Source organism: Petaurus breviceps, unplaced genomic scaffold (genome assembly GCF_028583685.1).
Source record: "Petaurus breviceps papuanus isolate PSGF00001 unplaced genomic scaffold, PetGlider_PUasm1.0 140, whole genome shotgun sequence".
Classification (NCBI taxonomy): domain Eukaryota; kingdom Metazoa; phylum Chordata; class Mammalia; order Diprotodontia; family Petauridae; genus Petaurus; species Petaurus breviceps.
The window spans coordinates 39,005,703-39,029,982 of NW_027185698.1; the positions used below are offsets into that span (position 1 = coordinate 39,005,703).

General features: G+C 40.2%; 1 protein-coding gene across 1 annotated transcript in view; it reads left to right on the plus strand.

Annotated features, from left to right (window-relative positions):
* The window catches only part of HTRA3 (HtrA serine peptidase 3), a 48,536-nt gene extending 24,893 nt beyond the window's left edge, over positions 1–23,643 (plus strand). The window contains exons 3-9 of the mRNA XM_069070574.1: positions 2,503–2,725; positions 6,008–6,202; positions 9,140–9,172; positions 10,548–10,662; positions 18,678–18,726; positions 21,174–21,269; positions 22,423–23,643. Coding sequence (XP_068926675.1) covers positions 2,503–2,725; positions 6,008–6,202; positions 9,140–9,172; positions 10,548–10,662; positions 18,678–18,726; positions 21,174–21,269; positions 22,423–22,588 — 877 coding nt within the window. The 3' untranslated portion in view covers positions 22,589–23,643. The remainder of the gene's footprint in view (positions 1–2,502; positions 2,726–6,007; positions 6,203–9,139; positions 9,173–10,547; positions 10,663–18,677; positions 18,727–21,173; positions 21,270–22,422) is intronic.
* The last annotated feature ends 637 nt before the right edge of the window (positions 23,644–24,280 follow it).

A 24,280-nucleotide genomic window follows, 5' to 3' on the forward strand; every position in this document is an offset into this window, starting at 1 on the left:
AAAACCAAGCCAATACAGGGGAATCTTTAATTGCCATTACTATCACAGTTTGCCATTTCCTTATCCTGTCCATTTTACAGATGAGGATACTGAGGCAGAGTTAAGACTTGCTCAGGGTCACACAGCTAGCAAGTGTCCAAGCCCAGACTTGAACTCAGGTCTTCCTCTCTATCCACTGCACCACCTAGTTTCCCAATTATAATAATACCTGGTGTATTCATTTAACTTTTACATTTTTGGAAACATTTTTATATGATTTATCTTATTTTGACTGTAAAACAATCCAGTGAGGATAATTATTATTATCACATTTTACAAATGAAGACACTGAGGCACTCTGAAGTTCTTTCCCAGGGTTACTGAGTTAGTGATGGAGCCCGGACTGGATACCAAGTCTCCTTATTTTAGGCACTGCCCTTTTGACTGATAAAATGACCTGATACTGCCCTGTTGACTGGGCCATGCTGATAAAAAAAATGATCCGGTAAACAAAATATAATGGCCAGTCAGCAAATGTTCATTGAATTTCCATAGAGTTCATGGAACTTGCCATAGGTGCCTGGGGTATATACTGCCAGACAAACATAGTCCCCACCCTGCCGGAGTCTGCTGTCTGAAAGGTGAAACAAAACAAATATAATCAGCAGAAATTTGCAGGTGCTCGAACAAGGCAGATAAGCCAGTGAGCTGACAGGTTGCAGACAGGGCAAAAGATTGGCTTAGTCAGCTAATAAAATGAATTTCTGTAAAGGGGTTGGTGTTGACTCATAGACTATTAAAGCCAGAAGGAAACATAGAACAAATGACATCAGAATATAAGAAGGTAACTCAGGGCATGTCAACTGTCAGGGGTCGTAGGAGCACAAGACCTCAGAGATCTCTTGATTCAACACCTTCATTTTATGGATGAGGAAACTGAGGCCCAGGGAAGTTAAGTAATTTGCCTAAGATCTCATAGGTGACTGAGTGTCTTCTTTACTCCCTTCATTATATATATATACATATATATATATATATATATAACTTTATATAACTCCCTTCTTTAATAGAGGGGGAAATTGAGAGATGAAGAGACTTGTCTGAGTTCACATAAAATAATTGTGATCTAGCATGAGCACCCAAGTTTCCTCTGTTACATCCTTTTGCTTAGAAGGAACTTTTCCAGATCTGAGCATTTAACTTCATATTTGACTGCTCCATTTGGTCTAAGTGGTATGTTCTTGGCACTAAAGAGTTCATTTACATCAAGAAAGTAAACAGCTTATTCCTTAATCATTCCAGGACTGAGCACCATTTAGTTTAATTACCCTTTTATTAAACAGCCCCTCAAACTCTGAAATCCAATTACTTGGCCTTATGAGTAGGTGATGCTGGAATGAATAGGGTCCTACAGTGGCAAAAAAAAAAACCCCAGGCAATCCTCCAGTCTAACCCTCTAAGCCTGATGGAGGAATCTTCTCTCTAGAAAACTTGCTATCTCCTAAGACAGCCCATTTGATAGTTGGATATCTCTAATGTTTAGGAAATGACTTCTTTATACTGAGTCAAAATTGGTCTCCCCATAACTTCTACCCTTGGGCAGCAAGGGGGACTGTGGCTAGCACAATGGGCTTGAAATTGAGAAGACTCATCTAAATGAGTGCAAATCCAGTCTCAGACACTTACTAAGTGACCCTGGGCAAGTCACTTAACCTTCTTTGCCTCAGTTTCCTTATCTGTAAAATGAGCTGGAGAAGGAAATGGCAAACCCCTCCGGTATCTCTGCCAAGAAAACCCCAAATGGGGTCACAAAGAGAGGGACATGACCAAAACAACTCACCAACTTCTACCTATTCCTCCCTCTCGGCCAATCAGTATTCCTTCTCTGCTCCACAGTCCTTTGAATACCTAAAGATACCCATCACGCTCCCCACGTCCCCTTCTTTTCCTCAACAGCCTGAAGAAACTTAGTTCCTTCAACCATCCGCCATATTGAAATAGCCTGCCTTAGTTATTCAGCAGGCAGATCTCATGATGTCTATTAGAATGTGAGTGTCTGGAGGGCAGGGACTGACTGTCCTTTGCCCTTCTTTGTATCCTCAGCTCTTAGCAGGGAGCCTGGCACCTAAATGCTTCTTGACAAAGAGTTCTAGAATTGGCATCAAAGGAACTGGGTTCAAGATTTCGTATTCGGTACCTGTGTGACTTTGGGCAAGTCAATCACCTTCTCTGGGTCTCAGTTTCCCCAACTGTAGAATGATGACATTAAACAATGTAATAACTGGGCCCCTTCTAGCTCTAACATCACTATGTTCTAGAACCTCTTCTAGATCTGGCATTCCATGTTCTATGTTCTAAGGTTCCACCTAGTTCTGACTTCCCATATTCTGAGTTCTAACGTTCCACCCAGCTCTGACTATCTATGAGTCTACATGTAGCTGTATGCTGATGAACTTTGGGTATAGCCTCCCATCCACTGTTGCACAACCTAAAAGTCCCCTGTTTATGTCTGCTTTGCCACAGGCATCCTCTCTTCGGTCGAAATGTGCCCTTGTCCAGCGGATCTGGGTTTATCATTTCAGAATCTGGCTTAATTGTGACCAATGCCCATGTAGTATCAAGCACCAATGCTATTTCTGGACGACAGCAGCTGAAGGTGCAGCTGCAGAGTGGAGACACCTATGAGGCAACAATCAAAGACATTGACAAGAAGTCTGACATTGCCACGATCAAGATCAATCCCAAGGTAAGAAAGTAGTGAAGGCAGCATCCTTATCAGGCAGAAAATGGTTTGAATTCTTGAATTTTCCAAGGTCATTGTAAGCTCACAGGATGCCAGAGATGAAAGAGAACCTAGAACCTAAAAGATTGGCTCTAGAAAGGAACTTAGAAGCATCTAGTCCAGTTCCCTCTTTTCAGTATTCCACCAATCAATAAATAAACATTTATGAAGCACCTACTGTATACCAGTCACAGTGCAAAGTGTTGGGCATACTCAATGAGGCAAAAGATGGTTTCTGCCTTCAGGGAGCTCACAATCGAATGAGGAAAGACAACACATGTGGGGGAGCTGGAAAGCAGAAGCGTGGATGGAGAAAGAGGCAAGGAAGGCAGGTGAGAGGGAGAAGTGTCACTAAGGAAGAAACATGAGCCCCCTGCCATGATGGCCTCAGGAATGGAGTCACCCATCAGGCAAGCAGGCTTTCTCTACGTGACAGGCTAGGAGAAGGAGAAGTCCAAGCAAGAGTTAAGTGAAGCCTGAGTGGGTCCTTGCTAAAGTGGCAGTCCTGGGAAGAGAGAGTCCCCAATTAGGAAAGCAAGGCCTCATTTTTCTCACTTATAAAATTAAAGGGTGGGATGGGTAATCTCTAAGGTTCTTTTCAGCTCTAAAAATTTTTTCCAGCTAAGTTTCCTGTTTACCTATTAAAATTTAACCTCCAGACAACCTGCAGGAGGGTGTGGATAAGTACATACTATTATTTTACAAATATCAGTCTTAGGTTCAGAGACTGACTTAGGTCATGAAATTAAAACTTTGGGAAATAGACTCCCTGTCTCCTAATTCATAGGCCAACCAAAGCACTTGCTCCCCAGTAATAATAGTCCTAATAAAGTCTGGAATGATCATCTAAGAAAGTTGAAAGGGCCTCTCATCTCACCAAATCCATGTAGTTTCCATTTAGTATTTGGGGTCAGAGTTAGGGCCAAAGGACCATAGGACTTTAAGAGATCTTAGAAGTGATCTCGCCTCACTCCCTCATTTTACAAATTAGAAAACTTCAGCTTACGATAGGAAAATAAGTTGTCCAAAGTCAACTTGTTGGTTTTGAACCCATCTAATCAGGGAGGGATGGGATGGTGGGTTTGATCTAATTCTGTAAATGTCCAAGCAACCTTGGGCTCCCCTTCTGATACTTTGATGGTGAGTCTTATTCAATAAAGTGAAACTCTGTGAAGTTTTTAATCTTCACCTCTTTACCTTCCATGCAAATTTCAGTTTTCACATTTGGTGTTTACACAAAGAGGAACCTACTGACATAGGACATAGCATTTCAGAGCTAGAAGGGGCCTTCGAGATACCAGGTCCAACCCCCTCATTTTACAGAGGGAAGAAATGGAGGCCCAGGGAATGAGAGAGTCAAGTACAGGAGCATTGGTTTTTTCAATGTTAAAATAAAAGGTTGTTCTTAGAGAACATCTAGCCTCTTCCAGCTCTTATTTGCCCAAGGCCACAGAGTGAATTAATAAGAGATCTGAAAGGAGAGGCTAGAGTTTTTTCTACTACACTAGGCTGTCTTTCATCCAGAAACAGTTTATATTTGGCTCTGGTATGCAACGCGCGTGACTTTTATAGATTGGTGCTATAATTAGGTTTCGCTTAGGCTCAAACTCAAATGAGTTTGCATTCCGCCATCCCAGCTGGGTGGAGAAGAGAACTGGCGTGGGAGGGAGTTGTATCATGAGTCAGATTGGGCCCTGGGATGCAGCATTGTTGAGGAGGAAAGGCTTTGGACATACTAAGGATTGAGTGTATTTTGACTTTGGACAAGTCACCTCTCTGGGCCTCAGTTTCCAGGATGTTAAGGAAGATCATAGGACAGATGAGCTGGAGATAGCTCCAGATAGCTGGAGAAAGGGATCTCAGAGGTCATCTCTACCAACTCCCTCTTTCTATAGGTGAAAAACTGAGGTCCAGTGCCTTATCCATGAGCATTCAGGTAGAGTATGTGTAAGAGGCAGCCTTTCTGAGCCTACGTCTTCTGACTTCAAGTCAGTCCTCTTTCCATTATACCATACTGCTTCCATAGACAAAAGCACTTTACAGAGTGCCATAAAATCATCATAATAGCAATAAAAAATAATAATAACTCACATTTCTATGGCACTGTGAGGTTTTGTTGTTGTTCAATCATTTCAGTCATATTCGACCCCATTTGAGGTTTTCTTGGCAAAGATACTGGAGTGGTTTGCCATTTCCATCTCCAGCTCATTTTACAGATGAGGAAAGTGAGGCAAACAGGGTTTAGTGACGTGTCCAGGGTCACATGGCTAGGACGTGTCTGAGGTTAGATTTGAACTCACAACGATGAGCCTGACTCAGGGCCTGGCCCTCTATCTTCTATGGTATATATATATATATAAATAATCTTGCTATTCATTTTTTTGCCCTACTCTAAGGCTTACAACACACTTTCTCCACAAGGTATTTAGAAATTGAGTGGAAGTATTGTGGCCATTTCACAAATGAGGAAACTGAGAGTCAGAGATCTAAGTCATCTATAGCTATATAGCTGTCTAGTGTTATAGTCAGGATTTGACCCAAAGCTCTACTGACACCAACATAGCAACAATAGCAGCTCCACATAAAGCCCTGATGCCATGGATGGAATGCTGGACTTGGAATCAGGAAGAGCTGAGTTCAAGTTCTGCCTGACACCTACTAGTTGTGTGACCCTGGGCAAGTCACTTAACCTCTATCTCAGTTTCCTCATTTGCAAAGATAATAATAGCACCTATCTCCCAGGGTTATTTAGAAGATCAGTGAGAAAATATACTTAAAGCACTTTGCAAACCTTAAAAGTATTTTATAAATGTTAGCTATTATCATTACCTGGATGCCAAAATATCATGCTATCATTGTTGTTGCTATTAATATAAACAGGCAAGTTTATTACCTTTACCTTTCATTGAAAGCAGCATGACTAACTGGACAGAAAGCTAACCTCAGGTTCAGGAAGGCCTGAGCTCTCAGTCCTTGTCCCTACTACATGCTGGTTGTATGGCCCTAGTCAAGTGTCTTTATCCCTTGGTCTCCCTGGGCAATTCTCTAAGACAAGATTCAGAGCTCTGGCTGACAGGCACTGGGAAAGGAAGTCACTCATTGGGAGTGCCCCACATTCATGAAACCATAGGTTCAGTTAAAAAGTAACTCATTATTTTCTCCCTAAGAACTCTGACCAACAAATTTATTGAATGAATGAATGAATTCTGGTATTCATCTTCCTATATTCATTTTTCTCTTCATTAGAAAAAACTACCTGTGTTACTTCTGGGTCATTCAGCAGACCTGAGGCCAGGAGAATTTGTGGTGGCTATTGGGAGTCCTTTTGCCCTACAAAACACAGTCACTACAGGGATCGTCAGCACAGCCCAGAGAGATGGGAAGGAACTGGGTCTTAAGGATTCTGACATGGACTACATTCAAACAGATGCCATCATCAATGTAAGTTACACACCTAACCCTGGTAACATATCACTGATGCCAATAGCTGTGTGTGGACTGTCCAGCATCGTTATAATTTGTAGATGGGCTGGTTTATGCTTATGGGTCTGAGCACGTATATGTACATCGGAAAGAAGTGGATGGGAGGGAAGAAAATTTATTAAGCACCTACTATGTGCCAGTTACTGTACTAAGAGCATTACAAATATTATCTTGATACCCCATCCTGGGAGGTAAGTGCTATCATTATCCCCATTTTACAGATGAGGAAAATGTATATACATGTATACACATATGTGTGTGTAGTCACACACAGGTATCTATGTACACACATATAACATACACACATACATGTGTGTGTACACACACACATATAACATATTGGTGTGAATGAATTAAGCACAACTGCCATAATTAAGAATTTTAATGTTTGGAGCAAACCTCATAAATCTTGCCCAGGGCTAGCAACACAGAAGCCTGCCTGGGAAGGGGAAACTAGGAGGGAAAGCCAGAGTTCATCTGTTATTTTCCTATTTTAACTAATTTATTCTTGCCAATTAGGTATTAAGCTCTGTTTCTTCTGCCCTGCTGAAGGTCTGAAAGCACTGTCAGTGCCTTCTAAATGCAGCACCCTGGGGCAAAGTTCAGTCACCTCACCCTAGTTAGGGTTATCCCAAACCTATCTGGCTCAGCTGCTTAAAGTTTCACATTTATTAAAACCTCTAGTCTGGGTATGGATTAATTGACTGTCTACCTTTCCAAAAGAAGTGATATTATGAAATAGTACTAAATCCCTTGGGTATTTGGGTAGGGACATATTTTAAGTAAATTGGCTTCCTCCATTTTAAAAGCTATGGATTGTAATGTACATAGGGCAGGGATTATTATCCTCATTTTATAGATGATGAACTACATTGGTAATCAGATTAATAAGGGGCCTTAGTTCACCTTTCAAACACATCTCTAAGAAATGATCATCCAGTCTCTGCTTAGACACTCAAGAGTTAAGGGGAACACACCACATACAGCAAGAGGAAGTCTATTTTATAGCTTTAATGGCCAAAAACATTCTATCTTATATTATCATCAACTTGCTGTCCCCTGTAGGAAGTAATTAATCCTTTCTCCATGGGATAATCCATCAAATATATAAAAACAAGCTTCATGTCTCCCCTAAAACACAACAGCAAACTTCAGTGCCTTTAACTAGTCACCATATGCCATAATTTCCAGTCCCCTTATAATCCTGGTCACCCTCCCCTGTACTCAATCCAATATGTCAATGTTCCTCCCAAAATGTCACGCCCAGAACTGCACATAATGTTCCAGATGTGGTCTGATTTGAAAAGAAAGATGGTTCGATTGCAGTTTAGCATAGAAAATTGGCATTAAAAATCATCATTTTTGTTTTTAACATTGATTACTAAATTAAATTTGTTAGTTCAGCTGGGAAGATGCTTCCTACCTTGGGATCAGAAAATTTCAACATCTTCTGTCATGGAAATAAGGAGTGAATGATGTATAGACGTTTCTTACCAAAGTGTTCCTAAAGGCTTAAGCACCACCCAAATCAGGAACATTTATGTGCTTGGAAAAAAGTAAGAAGAGCTCTTAATGATTCAGAGGAACAAATGAGTACAGAGTTGTCAGGGTCACTGGATTAAAAAAAAAAGACTTCATGAGAGGTGTAATATATAGATATATATTACACACACATTATTTTTATATAAATATACCACATTATATAATACACATATATGTATGTATGTGTATATATCTTTAAAAAACAAATTCTATGCAGAAATTCAGTTTCATCTACACTTTCCTTTTGTTCTTTGTTTGAATGTCTGGGTTCATAGATGACTATGTTCATAGTAAAAAAAAAATTTTTTTAATGATGTAGTTCAGACCCTTTCCTCAAGACAAATCAATATCTAAACCTCACCCCTCCTTATACCATAGAACAAATGAATGATAGGTAGCTGCTAGTGTTTAAAATAGGCTAGGGGGAGGGGATGTGAGTGACTTTGTTTTTTAATATTACTTCATTAGGAAAACAGAGATGATGCCTCCACTTACACACTTCTTGTGACAGGGAGCTCACTACTACATCCTTGAGTCTTCATAGGGCTTTATTGTTTTTCTGGACACTTCTACATGAATAATAATCCACATTTATATAGTTCTTTATAAATGACTTAAGATCCACTCTTTCTTTGTAATGGCTCACCAAGATAGGTTATAATAATATACAAAAGTGGCTATAACCTAATGAGACTTGATCTTTTAACAAACAGACCAAATATTCATCCATTAAAAAGAATATTTTCCCTTTCAAAGTTGACCCCCTTAGGAGGTTGTAAGCCTTTTATTGGTTGGTGAATCTGCCATTTTTAGTAAGAATGGTTTAGGAGCTCCCTTTTGAAAACTAGGTATTGTGATATAGTGGTAATGTCTCAGAATAGGAAGCAGAAGATTTAATTTCATGCCCCAGCTCTACTACTAATCTGCTATGTGACCTTGGGCAAGTTAATTCACCCCTCTGAGTCTCTATAAAACTGAGAACTCTCTCAGCTCTGAATTGATGTTTTAATATTCCTTCTAGCTCTACTGGTCCATGTTCTAAGATGCTTTCAGGTCTTATTTACTGTGTCCTCTATGCCTTCCAACTGGAATCAATATTTAAATAAAGCATTTATTAAACACTGTATGAAGAAAAGCAAAAAACAGTCCCTGCCTTCAAGAAGCTTACCTTCTACCTAGGGAAGCAATATAATTAGAAGGTGATTGGAAGCTGTGTGCTATGGTCTCAAGGTCCCTTCCAGCTCCAGTGGGGTTTTTTTGGTATTTCTCTGAACTATATTTTTAATAGAGACAAGTTTTTTTTTCCCCCTAAAATGGAAAATCTAATAGTTGTCTTTTACTCCTTTTTTATAGTATGGAAACTCAGGAGGACCTCTAGTTAATCTGGTAAGTATATGATTGACAGCTGATTTTAGATCCAAAGTCTCTTTGAATTTCCGTGAATTTCCTATTAATGAGCCTGGACATGGCTACCACAAAGGAGCATGATGGGAGAGTAAAGGGCCCGGGCAAACCACCAAGTGGATCATTAGTCTCTCCACAAAACAGGATTAAGTCTTCAATGTCAGATAGTATTACTGCTAAGAGGAGACGCTGTTTCCAAGAAGCCTTTGAGGGCATTGAGAATGCTGCTTGATTTCCCCAAGACTTCCACTGAAGGAGGGCCCTCCACTCCCCTCTCATCTCCTGGAACTTCAGGATAGATCACCCTGAGGTTGGCACTCTCTCCTTGAAAACTTCTCAAGCTGAGCTGAGTCTGGGAACTGCAAGGGACAAAGTCTTTGCTGGTCAGCTAGCCAGCCTGGAAGAAACGGAAGACAAAAAGGGACATTCGTTGTTGGAAAATTTCTTTTTTCATGTATAGAAATGAATGACATATTTATTAAGCGCTTAGAGCACTAGGAATACAAATTTTAAAAATCAAGATATTCCCAGTTCTCTAGGGGCTCACATTCTAAAAGAGGAGAGATGATATGTGGAAGGTTTCAGCTTCAAGTCAAATGGAAAAATCCCACTGTTTTTAGGGTGTATCCGCAAAGCAGATGAGAGTGTTTCTTCTCTAATGGAACATCCTTTGATAAAATCATATCAGTTTCTGATACTGAACCATCAGACAGTGCTAAGCCTTTGGCATCATTAAGTTAAATTAAATCATTAAAGAAATCATTTCCTCTCTCTGAGCCAGTTTCTAAGTCTGTAAATAAGGAGTTTGGACCAGGTGATCTCTGAGAAAAAAAAAATTTCTGCTTGAATATTCTGTGATCTGACATTCTATATTGAAAAGCCCATTCCAGAATGTTATGGCTCTAAGTAGGCTGTGACATGAGTTATTCAGAATTTAGTGAGTCATGGAAGAAAAAGTATGAAAGCTTCTAGCAGTGTGATCGTAAGCAAACCACTGAAATCCGTGCCTCCACTTCCTTATGTGTTGAATGCATGTCTAAGGAGGACATTCCCATTTTTTTTTCTTGTGTCTCTTGGAAAGCCCACTCAGCCATTTAGAGGGGCTGGTCAGATTCAGGCTCATTCAGCTACTTGAGTTTTCAGAAAATAAAACAAGGAACTGGCTATTTTAAGTGAAGCGATCAGTTTTGAAACGGATCCTTTGAGGAAGCATTTTAGAGTGAGGCATTTTACAGTGACTGGGCAGCTGTTCCTTTTAGAAACCTGGACTAACTTTATCTTTCTTTTTTAAAGTTGTGGGCAATGTGGCTTGCTTTATCGTCCTCTAGTGACCACTTAATCCACTCTCTTTGTACAGGATGGAGAAGTCATTGGAATAAACACATTAAAAGTTGCAGCTGGGATCTCCTTTGCTATTCCTTCAGATCGTATCACACTCTTCCTTACTGAGTCCTACGACAAGCAAAATAAAGGTAAAGTCCCTGCCTGGAGACCTTAGAAAAACCAACCCTCAGAAGATTGGAAAACCAAAAACCAAAACCAAAAACAATTATCCCTTTAAAATTCCACTTTCCCTGAAGAGTGAGGCATCAGCTTCGGCCACTTAACTTGAGGATGCCAACAGAGGCTGGTGCCTGAGAATAAAGCATGTAAGCCAGCACAGGACCGGGGACGAGCCAGTACCAAGTCTAACAGCCCTCTCCTCATGGAGAGCCAAAGCAAAAGAAAACAGTCCCTTGGGCTTGGACCAAAGCAATACTTGTGAAGATGTTACTTGTCTTGTCCTCCCTTTCCCTCCCAAAGGTTTTGCACAGAGGTGAGACACAAAATGAGTCATCTCCAGCTTCTCCCTGTCTCTTCTGTGCCCCCTCACCCACCTCACTCCACACTCAGGTAGTTGCCAAGTTCAACTTCTTCCTTCCCTGTCATTGACAGTCTCATCTCACGGCATCATAAAATGCAGAGCTAGGTAGGATCTCAGACATCATCTAGTCCCAGGCTCTTAACCTGGGTGGGGGCAGGGGAGCAGTCTGTGACCTTGTTTGTTTTTTAAACAATATTTTGATAATTGTATTTAAATTGCTTTCCTTTGTAATCCTAAATATTTTATATTATGTAGCATTAGGGTAGTGTGAGGCATTATTGCTGTGCCCCTTAATAAAATCAGTGGTGTCCAACAATGTGCCATCTTGAATTGAGGTGACTGGTCCTTCTCACACAGAGCCATTTCTGCTCCCACCACATTTCTCTTTAATCTGCTAAGATAACCTCCTTTCCAATTTCGGCTGTTCGTTTCTTGGAAATGGGAAGATCTGGGTTTGAGGTCTGCCTCTGACACTAACTGTGACTTTAGGCAAGACATTTAACCTTTCTAAGCCTTAGTTTCCTCATCTGTAAGTTGGGGATAATAAGACCTATCTCACAGGGTTGTTGTAAGGACTGAATGAGTTGATGTCTGGAATGGACTTCACAAACTTTAGAGCACTGTCAATGTCGGTGGTCCTTATATTTGCTGTCATTTTCCCATCACCAATTCTCTGAAACTGAACCTGTAAACTTCTGAAACAACTGTTAACTTAGTATCTTCCACCACTTTAAAGCTCCAGCTCAGATGCCATCATAATCATCTGGGAAAATGAAGACACCAACTAAAACCATTTTCCCATCAGATCCCACCACCTAAGAACACTGAGTCTCATGTAGTTGTGTGAGGTTACATCATGGCCACCATATCCAACTTCCATTTCAGTTTTCTTATTCACATAGTCTATCCAGGAGAATCTGAGCTAGAAGGGGCCTAATGGTTCACCAACTCTCCTCCCAATGCAGGAACCTCTTCTAAATGATCCTCAACACATGCCTAACTAACATCTTCTTGAACACTCTAAGTTACAGGGAGCTTACTACCTCACTTCACATATAACTTTATTGTACTTTTGAATAGCTTTTATTATTACAAAGTTCTTCTTTATACTGAGCTAAAACATATTCATTCCTCTGTATTGTCTACCCCTGGAACAAAATACATAATCCTTCTTCCACATAACAACCTGTCGCACAGTTGATAGCTGTAATCCCCTTCTTATCCCTATCCCACCCCAAACCTTCTCCAAGCTCAACATACCCAATTCCTTTCATTAATCCTCATATGACCTGGTTTCCAGTCCCTTCATCATCTGATTGTCCTCCAGTGCTGACTCTAACTTGTCAATGTCCTTTCAAAAACATGAACCCCCAAACTGAACACAGTTGCCCAGATATGGTATAACCAGAGAGAGGACAAAGGAACGGTCACTTCTCCACAAACTAGCTCAAACAAAATGGATGGTTGTCTATGGTTGTATTTAAGAACACAAGCTCTTGGGGGCAGATACTGTCCTGTACAGTGTCTACCACCTCATCTACAAGTACTTTGCAATCCTATAATTCTTCAGAATACAGTCAAACTTTGTTAAGTCATTTTCCATTTACCAAAAAGGGCACACAATTTGGGTCCCTTAACCGATTCAAGGGTCAGCTATTTCCTCTAATAAAAGCATTCAATAATTTAAACTCTGCTAATGCAAGGTCCTTTTTATCTCTAAATTTTAAATTAAAGAGACAAATTTCCATTTGTCATAATCCTCAGCAGGAATTCTGGTGTAATATGTAGGGTATAAAGCTTTCATTGTTTGTTTACAATGTGAATAGTTAATGCCACTTTTTTCAAATCCTTGAAGCCCCATGACATGTGTGGAAATTGACCAACATTGACAGCAGTCACCCGTGAGCCCGGAGCACATGGAAATAAGCGTTACTCTGAGATAGGGTGTGGATTAACTCCCTGCTGGTCCCTCCGGTTTCTCAGGTGTAACGTCTGGTTCTTGAAGTACAAACCACTTGGCCATTTCCAAGCTCATGTCAGGGCTTCCAGTTTGTTGGCCTGTAGGATAGTCACAATAGGAAATTTAATGAGGCAGAAGAAAGAATGTGGCAGGAGACTCATTGTCATTGGGGTGAAAAGAGCTAAAAGATCTGGGTCCTAGTCTCAACACTGCCCCCCTACTAATAATGTGAATGCATAGGTCCCTTCATTTCATGCTATCTCAGTTTCCACCTCTGTAAAATGAAGGCATTGGTCTCTATCATCTCTCAGAAACCCTTATAGCTCTAAGGTCCCGTATTTGCAAACTCACTTATTTTGGAAGTTGAAAGAGGGCTCAAATGGCATCTAATCCATCCATATGATCCCCAAAACTTGTATCTGGATAGGAGTCCAGATCCCTGAAATGCAACCATCCAGCCCAGGGAACCCTTAATAAAAGAATTTGTTCTGTAAAGTTTGGATTCAGTCAAAGGACTTCACTTGAGGACCTAAAGGACCACACTTGGCCTAGAGGCTGCAGGTTCCTCATCCCTAATCCAGTCTCTACTCAAAGACCCCCAGGGATAGCAGAATCATTATTCCCTAAACTAAGCAGTCAATCCCACTTTTATACAAGTTTAATAGTAAGGTAGTTTTTTTTCTTACCCTGAATTGAAATCTTCCTTTCTATAATGATTACTCCCATTTCTACCTTGTGTGGCCAGGCAGGATATTCAATCAATAATCAATCAATAAACATTTATTAAGCACCTGCTATGATGTAGACACTGTGCTAAGTTCTGGGTATACAAAAAGAGGCAAAAGATAGTCTCTACCCTCAAGGAGCTTACAATCTAATGGGGGAGACAATATTCAAATATATACAAATTATTATATTACATATTATATTCCTGGGTTCCTTTTTTGAGCATCAGTTTCATCACCTATAAAAGGAACATATAATCCTTAAAACTGTTTACCTGTTATGAGGACGAGGTCATGTATGTGGGGGGAAAAAGCTTGTGGCCATTAAGTTCTATATAAATGTCAACTATTGTATTTTTGTTAATAATAATAATTCTTCAAACCTTTCAGAGAATAGAGTGCCTTCTTGAGCTCCATTTTGGATATGTTTTTCCCAAAGTCCATGTGATGACATTAAATCTATCCCCACAAATCTCTATGGACCAAACCTGCCATAATTTCATTGGTGTAAGAAACTGTGAAAAGAAAGTCTCCCTCTACCAAGGCAGATAGTCAACTTATCTGCAACTTCTGTTTCTTAAGAATTTCCTGGGTCCTGAGACCTTATGAGAGGTCCTCAACGACCTCCTAGCTGAGGCAGGTCTCCCACTTCTCCCACTGTGATTTAAATGCCTTCAAACATATTTCTGAGTGAATCAGAAGAGCTAGAGCTGAAAGGAATTTTATACATAATCTAGCTCAACCCCTTCCAGCCTCATGGTACATATGGGGAAACTGAGACCAAAAGCGATGAAATGACTTATCCAAGTTTACACAGGAAGTAAGGAGAACTGGGATTCAAATCTGGGCCCTTTGATTCTGAATTTAGTTCTCTGTCTATTCACAGTTCTTTCTCAAGGAGAGTTTTGTAGAATAATTAAATCAGTTCACATTTCTATATAGCCCTTTGTAGACTACCATATGTGTTATTTCTCTGATCTCATACATTACACCATCTTGAGTAACTGCAGATTAGGTAGGATCAGTAATATTGGTCCCATTTTACATATGGGAAACTGAGACCTAGAGGGATAAATGGCCTGCTCAGGGTCCCAGAGGTAGGAAGCAGCAGTATTAGGACTCAGGCCCAACTTTCCTTACTCCCAATTCTAGTACCCATGGGGTCCACTGTACCAGGCTGTCTCTAATCCACAGTCAACAGTTATTAATTGTTCACTCTGTGCCAGGTGCCATGCTACCATCCAAAGGTCAGTTGGCACTGCTACAATCCCAACTAGGAATGAGGAGAACCTTGTAATGAAAACTTCATCAATTAGGTATCAGCTGAGCCTAGAGAGGCTTTGTCCTAAGGTGGTCATTCTTAGTTAATGAGATGGAGATGCCTGCTACTTTGGATGGGATTATCTCAGCTATAACTGCAGAGAAACATTGAGTAAATAGGACTCACTTTTAGGAGAAATTGCCAAGGGATCTGATTAGAAAACTCACTTCTACACTGTAACTCCCTCTCCTGGAATTTCTGCAATCACTGTCTTGCACAATAGGATGTAAGTGATGACCTTGTGTACCTACCTACAAAAATTAAAATACTCAGAAATTCACTGTGCTCAGCATATAATATTTACTAAAGCAGGGAAGAGCGATTAAACATGAATTTTCAAAGCACTTTCACACCCCTCGTATCATTTCATCTTCACAATAAACCTGTGAGGGATGTAGGGGTAGTAGCAATATTCCCATTTTACAAGTGAAGAGACTGAGGTTCCATGAGTTTCGAAGTGAACTGTCGAAGGTGACATTTCTAGTGAAGAGAGCTACAACTAGAATCCAGGACCATTGTCTCCTGGTCCTCCATCCAGTCCTCTTTTGAATCCATGTTCAGTTGTTTTCAGTCATGTCTTACTCTTGAAGACCCCGTTTGCGGTTTTCTTGTCAACTGTCCAGCTCATTTTACAGATGAGGAAACTGAGGCAAACAGGTTAAGTGACTTGCCCAGGTTCAGACAGATAATAAGTGTCTCCGAGCAGACTTGAACTCTTCCTGAAGAAGATGAGTCTTCCTCACTCTTGGCTGGTTCTCTGTCCACTGAGCCACCCAGCTTCTCAGTTCATACCCTTTATAAAGAGGCTTTTTAACAATCGGAGAGAAAACAAAGAGGGTTACCTAGCTGATCCTTTGCTAATTAGAAAACATATCCAATTAACCTAAGTGTCCTCCTTTCCCTAAGCATACCTTGGTTGTTGATTTTTACTGTCCTTTGGTGTTTGAAGTAGCTGAGCCTGCACCCCAGGCTAGCATTAACTTTCCCACACAGATCTCACATACTGGGGCTTTTTTTCTGCCACCATTCAATGCACTTATCAAGTCACAATGTATGCTGTAGCTATCCATTTATGCCTCATTCCCCTTCTAGACCATACACTCCTTAAAGACAGGAGTTCTTTCTTTTCTAAACCCAGTGCTCCCTACTTCTCCCAGTTCTCAGCACACAGAGGTATGGGTTCATAGACTGAGAGTCCAGAGGGGTCTTTTTCAACCACCTCCTCTGATAGATGAGGAAACTGAGGCCTGGTGAGGTTAATGGTTTGCTCAGAGCTACATAGATAGTGTAAGTGGCAGAGTTGGCATTGAAACCCAGACCCTCTGACACCCAAACCCAATGTTTGTGATTGTTGTGACTAACCCGCTGCTTGCCTGCACTGGGAGAAGGGGTGGGGACTTAGTTACCAAACATTTAAGGTAGCATTTTTCCTTAAAGATCTTACAGATGAACTGTAGTTCTAAGAAAAGGTTTTGTTCACAGAGAAGAACTGATTTATTGACTAAAACATGTGTGCAGATGACTTGGCACATTTTTATTATTTCTTTAAGATGATGTGACTGGAATTAGTATGCAAAATTACTCATCAGATCAACAGAGGGCAGGAATGGGACCAATGAGAAGAAGACAGGAAGCAGATTTTTCTTCAATATAATATAGAATTTCTTAACAATTAGAGCATAAGAACTTATTTCTTTTCCCTTCTCCCTAAAATTGAATGGGTTACCCCAAAAAGTAGTGAGTTCCTCATCCATGGGCATGTTTGAGCACATGGGATTATTATATATCAGAGATGCTGAGCTTTGGATGGGGAAACAAACTGAATACTTTCTAGGACATTTTCTAACTTTGCAGTTCTATTTATTGAGAACCCATGCCAATGATCTGGGAAGTAGAGGGATTCACAGATTACAACAACATGATTCCTTGCCCACACATAGCTTACAATCTAGCAGAAGTCTGAAATGCATGCAAATAACCTAAAATCCAAGGCAGGGTACAGATTGTGGCATAGTGCTATCCCGGTTGGGCTAAACAGGTAGGAGAGGATTCTCTTCAAACACATAATGATTTCTCAAAAGCATACACCTGGATGGAGTTCATATGACCTGTGACTTTATGATAATGAAGCTTGCACAGTCTCGTTAAGACATCTTTAAAAAGTAGACCAATGAGAACAGTGTTCAAGGCTTATAACATGAAAAGCTTATTCATATTCATTATTTCATTTGATCCTCATAACATCACTGGACACACAATTTGTCCCCATTGACCAATGGGAAGACCGAGGCCCAGTTTAATACACTTGCCCAGGGAAAGTCCATGACAGTGCTGGGAGTAGAAGGTGCCCTGTTTCTTGGTCTAACATGCCTTCTGTTTCATTGAACTGCCTTAATACAGGGTGTCCAAAAAGTCTTAATGTGGTTTTAAGCAATTAAATTACAAAGCTTATTAAATTAGTTTAAAATAATCATCAAAGTTATTAAAGCTTAATAGCCTAATCATTTAAAACTACACTAAGATTTCTGGGGTACTCTCTATATTTGGTGGCCAGACAGCTATTTTTATGGTAAAAAAAAACAAAGCTATATTGTCCAAATTGTGTTTTAAAGATTTTTTAATGGTAAATATAAGATTCAGTATATTGTCGTATGCTTCTTTGTATTTTCCTATTCCCCAGAGGCTAGACTGCTCAGTAGATAAAGCACTGGGCCTGTAGTCCGGAAGATCTGAGTTAAAATCAAGCCTCATACACTCATTAGCTGTGTGACCCTGAGCAAGTCACTTCACCTCTGTTTGCCTTAAATTCACTGGAGAAGGAAATGATAAACCACTCTGGTATCTTTGCTAAGAAAACCCCATGGAGAGTCACAGGGTCACAGAGAGTCGGATATCACTGGACGAATAAATGATAATAATCCCCACCATTGGCTAGACATATGTCAATGCTTGATAAAGTGGCAAGACTTCTAGAATGTTAGATTCAGAAGACACCTTAGAACACAGAATCTCAGAGTTGGAAGGGACTATGGCCAGCATAAGGAAGCCCTTTAGAGCATCTTCAACAAAGACTTCAGTGACTGGGAACCATCTTCCTCCTGAAACAGTCCATTCTATCAACTATTAATGAAATTTTTCCTTACATTCAGCTGAAATTCACCTCTGTCACTTCTAGTTTTACCCTCTGAGGTCATATAGAGAAAGTGGAATCCCTCTGTGACTTGGCAGCCCTTTAAATGCATGAAAACAATTATTAAGTCAACATCATAGGATCCTATTCCAGAGCTAAAAGTGACTTCAAAGGCTAACTAGTCTACCCTCTCATTTTACAAATGAGGAAAAAGAGGCCCAGTATGGTTAAGTGACTTGCCCAAAGTCTCACATCATTAATAAGCATCTGAGGCAGGATCTGAACCCATATTCTCTGACTCCAGAACCAAGACTCTTCCCATTGTATATACTATGTACTACATTGTACCATACATTACATGAATTTCCTGTTCAAATCGAGGGTACAAAGGAAGGATGTGAACATTTGGGGAGCTCTGCTAGGCTCATTATCTTGAAACAGAAACTGATCACACAAAACTAACAATATCCTACCATTTCTTTTCCAGATGTGAAAAAGCGCTTCATTGGCATACGGATGCGGACCATTACACCAGTGTAGGTGTCTGAGGGGGCTGGGGATCCCATAATATGTTAAGTACTGTTACAGTTGTCTTTGTGCATTCATTTTCTTGCTCATAACTAATCTGGCTCATGATCAAATCATAGCATGGTAGATGGTCAGAGTTGGAAGGAACTTCAGAGGGCAGCTTGTCCAACCTATGTCTGTAGAGTATTCCCTCTAACATATCTCTAGCAAGGGGTCATTAAGCCTCGAGGACCTCAAGCAAAAGAGAACCCACTACTTCCCAAGATCACCTGGTCCATTGTTGTACAGCTCTCTTTATTAGAAGTCTTGTTTTACAATGAGCCTGTCTCTCTGCTACTTATATCCATCTGTCCTACTACTGCTATCTGGGGCCAAGCAAAATAAGTCTATTCTGTGTTTTGTAGGACACATGTTTAAATACCTGAAAGCAGTATTCCCTCTCTCTCCCTCCCACTTAAGACTCTCTTTCACAAGCTAAATATTACAGGTTCCTTCAACCAGATCTCATACGATAAAGTTTCTTGTCCTTTCAGCATCTTGCTTCCTCTCCTCTGCATTCATTGACTGCACATTTGAAAATGTTTTAAGCCAAATCACATCTGTTGGAACACACCAACTCTATGTGACAAAAGCCTAATTATTATGCAAAATCAAGATATCTTAGGAAATATCCTTAGCACCACAGGGGAAAATTGTATCTTCCCACACTCTGTCCTTGGAATCTCCAATCAGATATAGAACCTTGGGCTGATGTTATGGTAGGGAAAACCTATATGGTGATTTCAATGATCCTGTGTTCTGATATATAACATATTGAGGAGTTGGACTTAATAGGTTCTAAGATGATTTCTAGCTTTTAATCTATAAACTTATGATCAGTATTATTCCAACCACAGGGTTGTAAAGATACTATACAAAAATTCTGTACTAATAAAGCCCCAGAAATAAAAACATTTGTTGAAGCTGGAGACCAGTCTCAATACAATTTTTGATTCATATCACTGTCCGACTGAATTGTCAGTCAACATCAAGCCAACATTTAATGGCCTTCCTTGGTTATTATACTATCGTTGGCCAGACAGATAACTCAGCTAGCCAATGATGGGGAGGATATTTCTATTTTTACTGATTCAGCACAAAAAGGAGGTCCTAGGCAGCCATTTGTTATTATTGTTCAATTGTGTCCAACTCTTTATGCCCCCAATTGTGGTTTTCTTGGCAAAGGTACCAGAGTGATTTGCCATTTCCTTCTCCAGTTCATTTTACAGATGAGAAAATTGAGGCAAATAGTTTTAAGCAGCTTCCCCAAGATTTGAACCCAGCATTCTGTCTTCTTGACCCCAAGCCTGGTGCTCCATACACTATGGCGCCACCTAGCTGCCCTACAGACAGCCCTAAGAGATTATAATGAAGCCTGGTCTACAAAGTCTGATATCCAGAATACTCGTGTGGTGGCACAATATCTCCTTCCTCATCTCATGTTAAATGTCCCCACAAAAGGTTGGCCTCCAGGGTGATTATGACTTTATAAATGGCCTTAATTCTTTTGAATTTATGAAGGAAAGAACTTATTCACAGCTCTCCATTTTCATGCTGCTTTTAATGAAATGATCAATTCTTATATTTAGCTCTTAGAAATATGTCTGAGGGCCACTATGCATTGTCAACAGTCATCCACCACCAGCACACACAAAAATTTAAAAATCAACTTAACTTTATTTCTTCCTTCTCTTCAAACCCAATTTATATCCTCTGTGCCACTCCCTGAAGACCCCCCCCCCAAAAAAAAAGAACAGATATTAGGACTGTTACCTGTGAGGCTGTTCATCACATATGGTATGTACAGTGTCTAGCATAGTGATTTGAACAGAGAAGGCACTGACATTTCTTTTAATTGAATTCAATTCTTGGCTATTAGGGGAGTAAACATCGACCAAGAAAAGTCCTTATTTGAATATATTGATATTGCAGACTTCAAGGGCCTCCTAACCCACATTTTTGTATTTCTATATCAGTTTAGAAGCCTTAGGAAAACCTCCCTAGTTACCACATCTAAAGCAACTCTCATTAATTATTCTTTAGCTGTTCCTGTTATTTAATCTCACGGAATCCTAGAATATTCAAGGCCAAAGGGGCCTTAGAAACAGGAACATCAGAGCTGAATGGGGCCTTAGAGCACAGAATATCAGGTGGAAGGGAACGTCAGAACATAGAACATCAGAGCTGTAAGGGATCTTAGAATAGAATACATCAGAGCTAGGAGGGACTTTAAAACATAGAATGTCAGAACTGGAAAGAGGAGGTGGGAGTGGGAAGAGTTTCTAGACGAGATCTTTCCACCACATTCTTCTCATTTCACCTATCTGCCCAAGCATGCTAAGTCATGTGCTTTGTCTCATGTGGACCTTAAGGTAAACTAATGATGATGATGTTGGTTTTTTAAATCTCTTTTCAGTTTGGTGGAAGAACTGAAGGATAACAATCCTGATTTTCCTGATGTCAGCAGTGGGATTTATGTGCATGAGGTCGTCCCAAATTCACCATCTCAGAAGTAAGCAAGCAAGAACAGTTTTGTATCTTTAAGACATCATTCAGGCAGTTAAAACCTATTTAGATTTATGTTTCTAATTTAACTTGTGTTTTGTAATTATTCAAGATAAAAGGTGTCAGGGTGGGATTTTTTTTTGTCTGAACTTTTCACGATAAACTAAAGGGAATGCTGAGTTGGGACCTTTCTTTTACTTTGACCATGTGTCCAGGATCGTGGAATCGCTGATCATTTGGAAGAAACTGTGTAGTATAATGAAAAGCACATTGATCTGGGAATTAAGAAATTTGCGAGTCAGGGATTTGAAGTCATGTTTGAATGTCAGCTCTACCATTTACTATCCAAGTGACCTCCATTAGTCTTAAGTTCACTGGGATTCAGTTTCTTCATTTGGCTTGGATTCTTAGTTCTAACATCTTATGAACCTTCTGACCCAATTCAGGAGGGGGATATGTGAAAAGAGAGTAATGTAAAATGAAGCTAGGTCGATCCAGATTATGTAAGGCCTTCAATTCCAAATAAAACAGTTTGCATTTTGTCTTAGAGGCATGAGTAGTCACTTAAGTCTTTTGAACAACAGAATGATATGGTTGACCCTATACATCAGAAAGGACAGCTAGGATAGAGTATTAGGCCTGGAGTTAAGAAGACTCATCTTCCTGAGTTTAAATCTGACATTTACTAGTTGTGTGACCCTGGGTAAGTCACTGAAACCTGTTTCCCTTTCCTCATCTGTAAAGTGAACTGGAGAAGGAAATGCAAACCACTTCAGTATCTCTGCCAAGAAAACCACAAAATAGGGTCACAGAGTCAGACATGACTGAAATTACTGAACAATATATATTAGAAAGATTACTTTTGTAGTCGTGTGAAGAATGAATTAAGAGAAAGGAGAAACTTGAAGGAGAGAAATTAATTAGGAGATTGTTAAAATATTTCAAGCCAAAAGTGATGAAACCTGAATTACGGTAGTTATATGTAATATTTCCAATATACCATATTGTGTTCCCCAGGCAGCAAAAAAGTAGTAAAAGTATATTATCAAGTTCACTATTTCTAAGCTGACCAAAGTAAGAATAAGTAACCTTGGCCACCGCTGCACCTGACCTTAAGCCACATGTGAATTGTAATTATTCCAATTGATCTCCTTATGCAGAGGCGGGATCAAAGATGGAGACATCATTGTTAAAGTAAACGGCCGACCCTTGAAGAACTCCAGTGAACTTCAGGAAGCTGTAATGAAGGAGTCACCCCTTTTACTTGAAGTTCGAAGAGGAAATGATGATTTGCTCTTTAATATTGAGCCTGAAGTAGTCATGTAGAGGAAGGAGTCCCTGTGTGCTATTGTCAACTTCTTGGATTCTGGAATCTTGGATACCTCTTCTTCAAACTAATCCTGTTTCCTGTTGACTAATGACAAGGTGGCCTAACACGCGTGAGCCTGAGCCATTTCTGTACAGGGACAACCCATTCTAGTGTCACAGAATTAAAACGATGGACCAAATTTTGTCTTTCGTGGAGCCCAAAATACCTCCTGTTGGAGTTGCTCCAAAGAATAACAACCAAAGGCAAAATTGGACCCGGCGGTTCTGAATTTTAGTGCTAGAGTATTTTAAAATAATCTGTAGTATTAGAAAAGAAGTAGAGTCACAATATTTTCCTCGTACAGAAGCTTCTGAGTGTCACCCAAGAAAGACCCAGAGTCTCCAGGAACCCTATTGCTGGTGAGGAGGCTGTATTCAAAAAGGGAGATCCCATCAGATTGGTTAAGATCCAAATCTCTATGCTGTAGCATGAAGCTCTTTAGATGGAAAGCTGTGCTTTTCATGTCCTCTTGAATGTGAAATCATATTGGGAAACAATTTCTCCACTTTGAATTCAATACAGGGCTGTAAGTGGAGAGATCTGTAGCAGAATCATAGGCTTGTAGAGCTGATAGGGACCTTGGAGAAGACCTAGTATAATGGCCAAGGTCCAGAGAAGGCATGGCTTGGCCAAGGTCTCACAGCTGGTGGCAAACTGGGGAGCAGAACTTAGGTCACCTGTCTCCTAATTGAACCCATTTGTCACCATGCAGTCTCACCCTTCTTGTGACCCTCAGAAGGAATAAATGTGGTAACTGGCTGCAGTGGCTGACACCTAGGTCATGCAGTGCTGGAAGAGAGTAAATGATTCTTATAGAATTAATGCCATATATATGGGGAAAAAACATGCAGATGATGTGAAAAATAACATGCCATTTTTTTTTTACATTTTGGGTATAGATTAGTTTTACATTATATTGGCAGGCTTTACTGTAAAATGAATACTCAGTGTAGCTTGTACTGTATGTTTCTACTGTAAGAAAATATTAAAGTTTACAAGCAAATTGTTCTTACACCTGTGCAAGAAGCATCATTTCTTTTTCTGATCCTTCTCAGATGCTGCTGCCTTTTCTGGGGGTCTCTACCCAACACAATGCCATGCAGAGAGCAGGGACCCAAAAAGAATTCTCTAGCTTCTCTATTGTATACTGACAGTAGATGAGTTGTTTTTAATAGACATACACTGTGTCCAAACTGGATGGGACATAGAAGGTAGACTGTCAAAGCTGAATAGAATATAAAACATGGGGTATGCGAGCTGGGAGGGACCTCAGAACATAGAACATCAGAGCTGGGAGGGACCTTAGAACTTAAAATAGCAGAGCTACAGGGGACCTCAGAACAGAGAACATCAGAGTTGGGAGGGACATTGAAACGTGGAACACAGGTTAGGGTTAGAGCCGGAACAGGAATATCAGAGCTAGAAGGGACCTTAGACCATAAAATGGATTAAGAGGTCTAGAGACCATTCAGATCAGCCGCTTTAAACATTAAAACAGTTTAAACAGCTAAAGAAACAGAGGCACCTGAAAGAAGCAACTTGTCCAACATCACACAGCTGGTTAACAGCAAATCCAGGAGTAAATCTCAGGTCACTGGGCTCCTAGTGCAATGTACTTCTCACTACATAATGTTTTATTTCCTATAAGA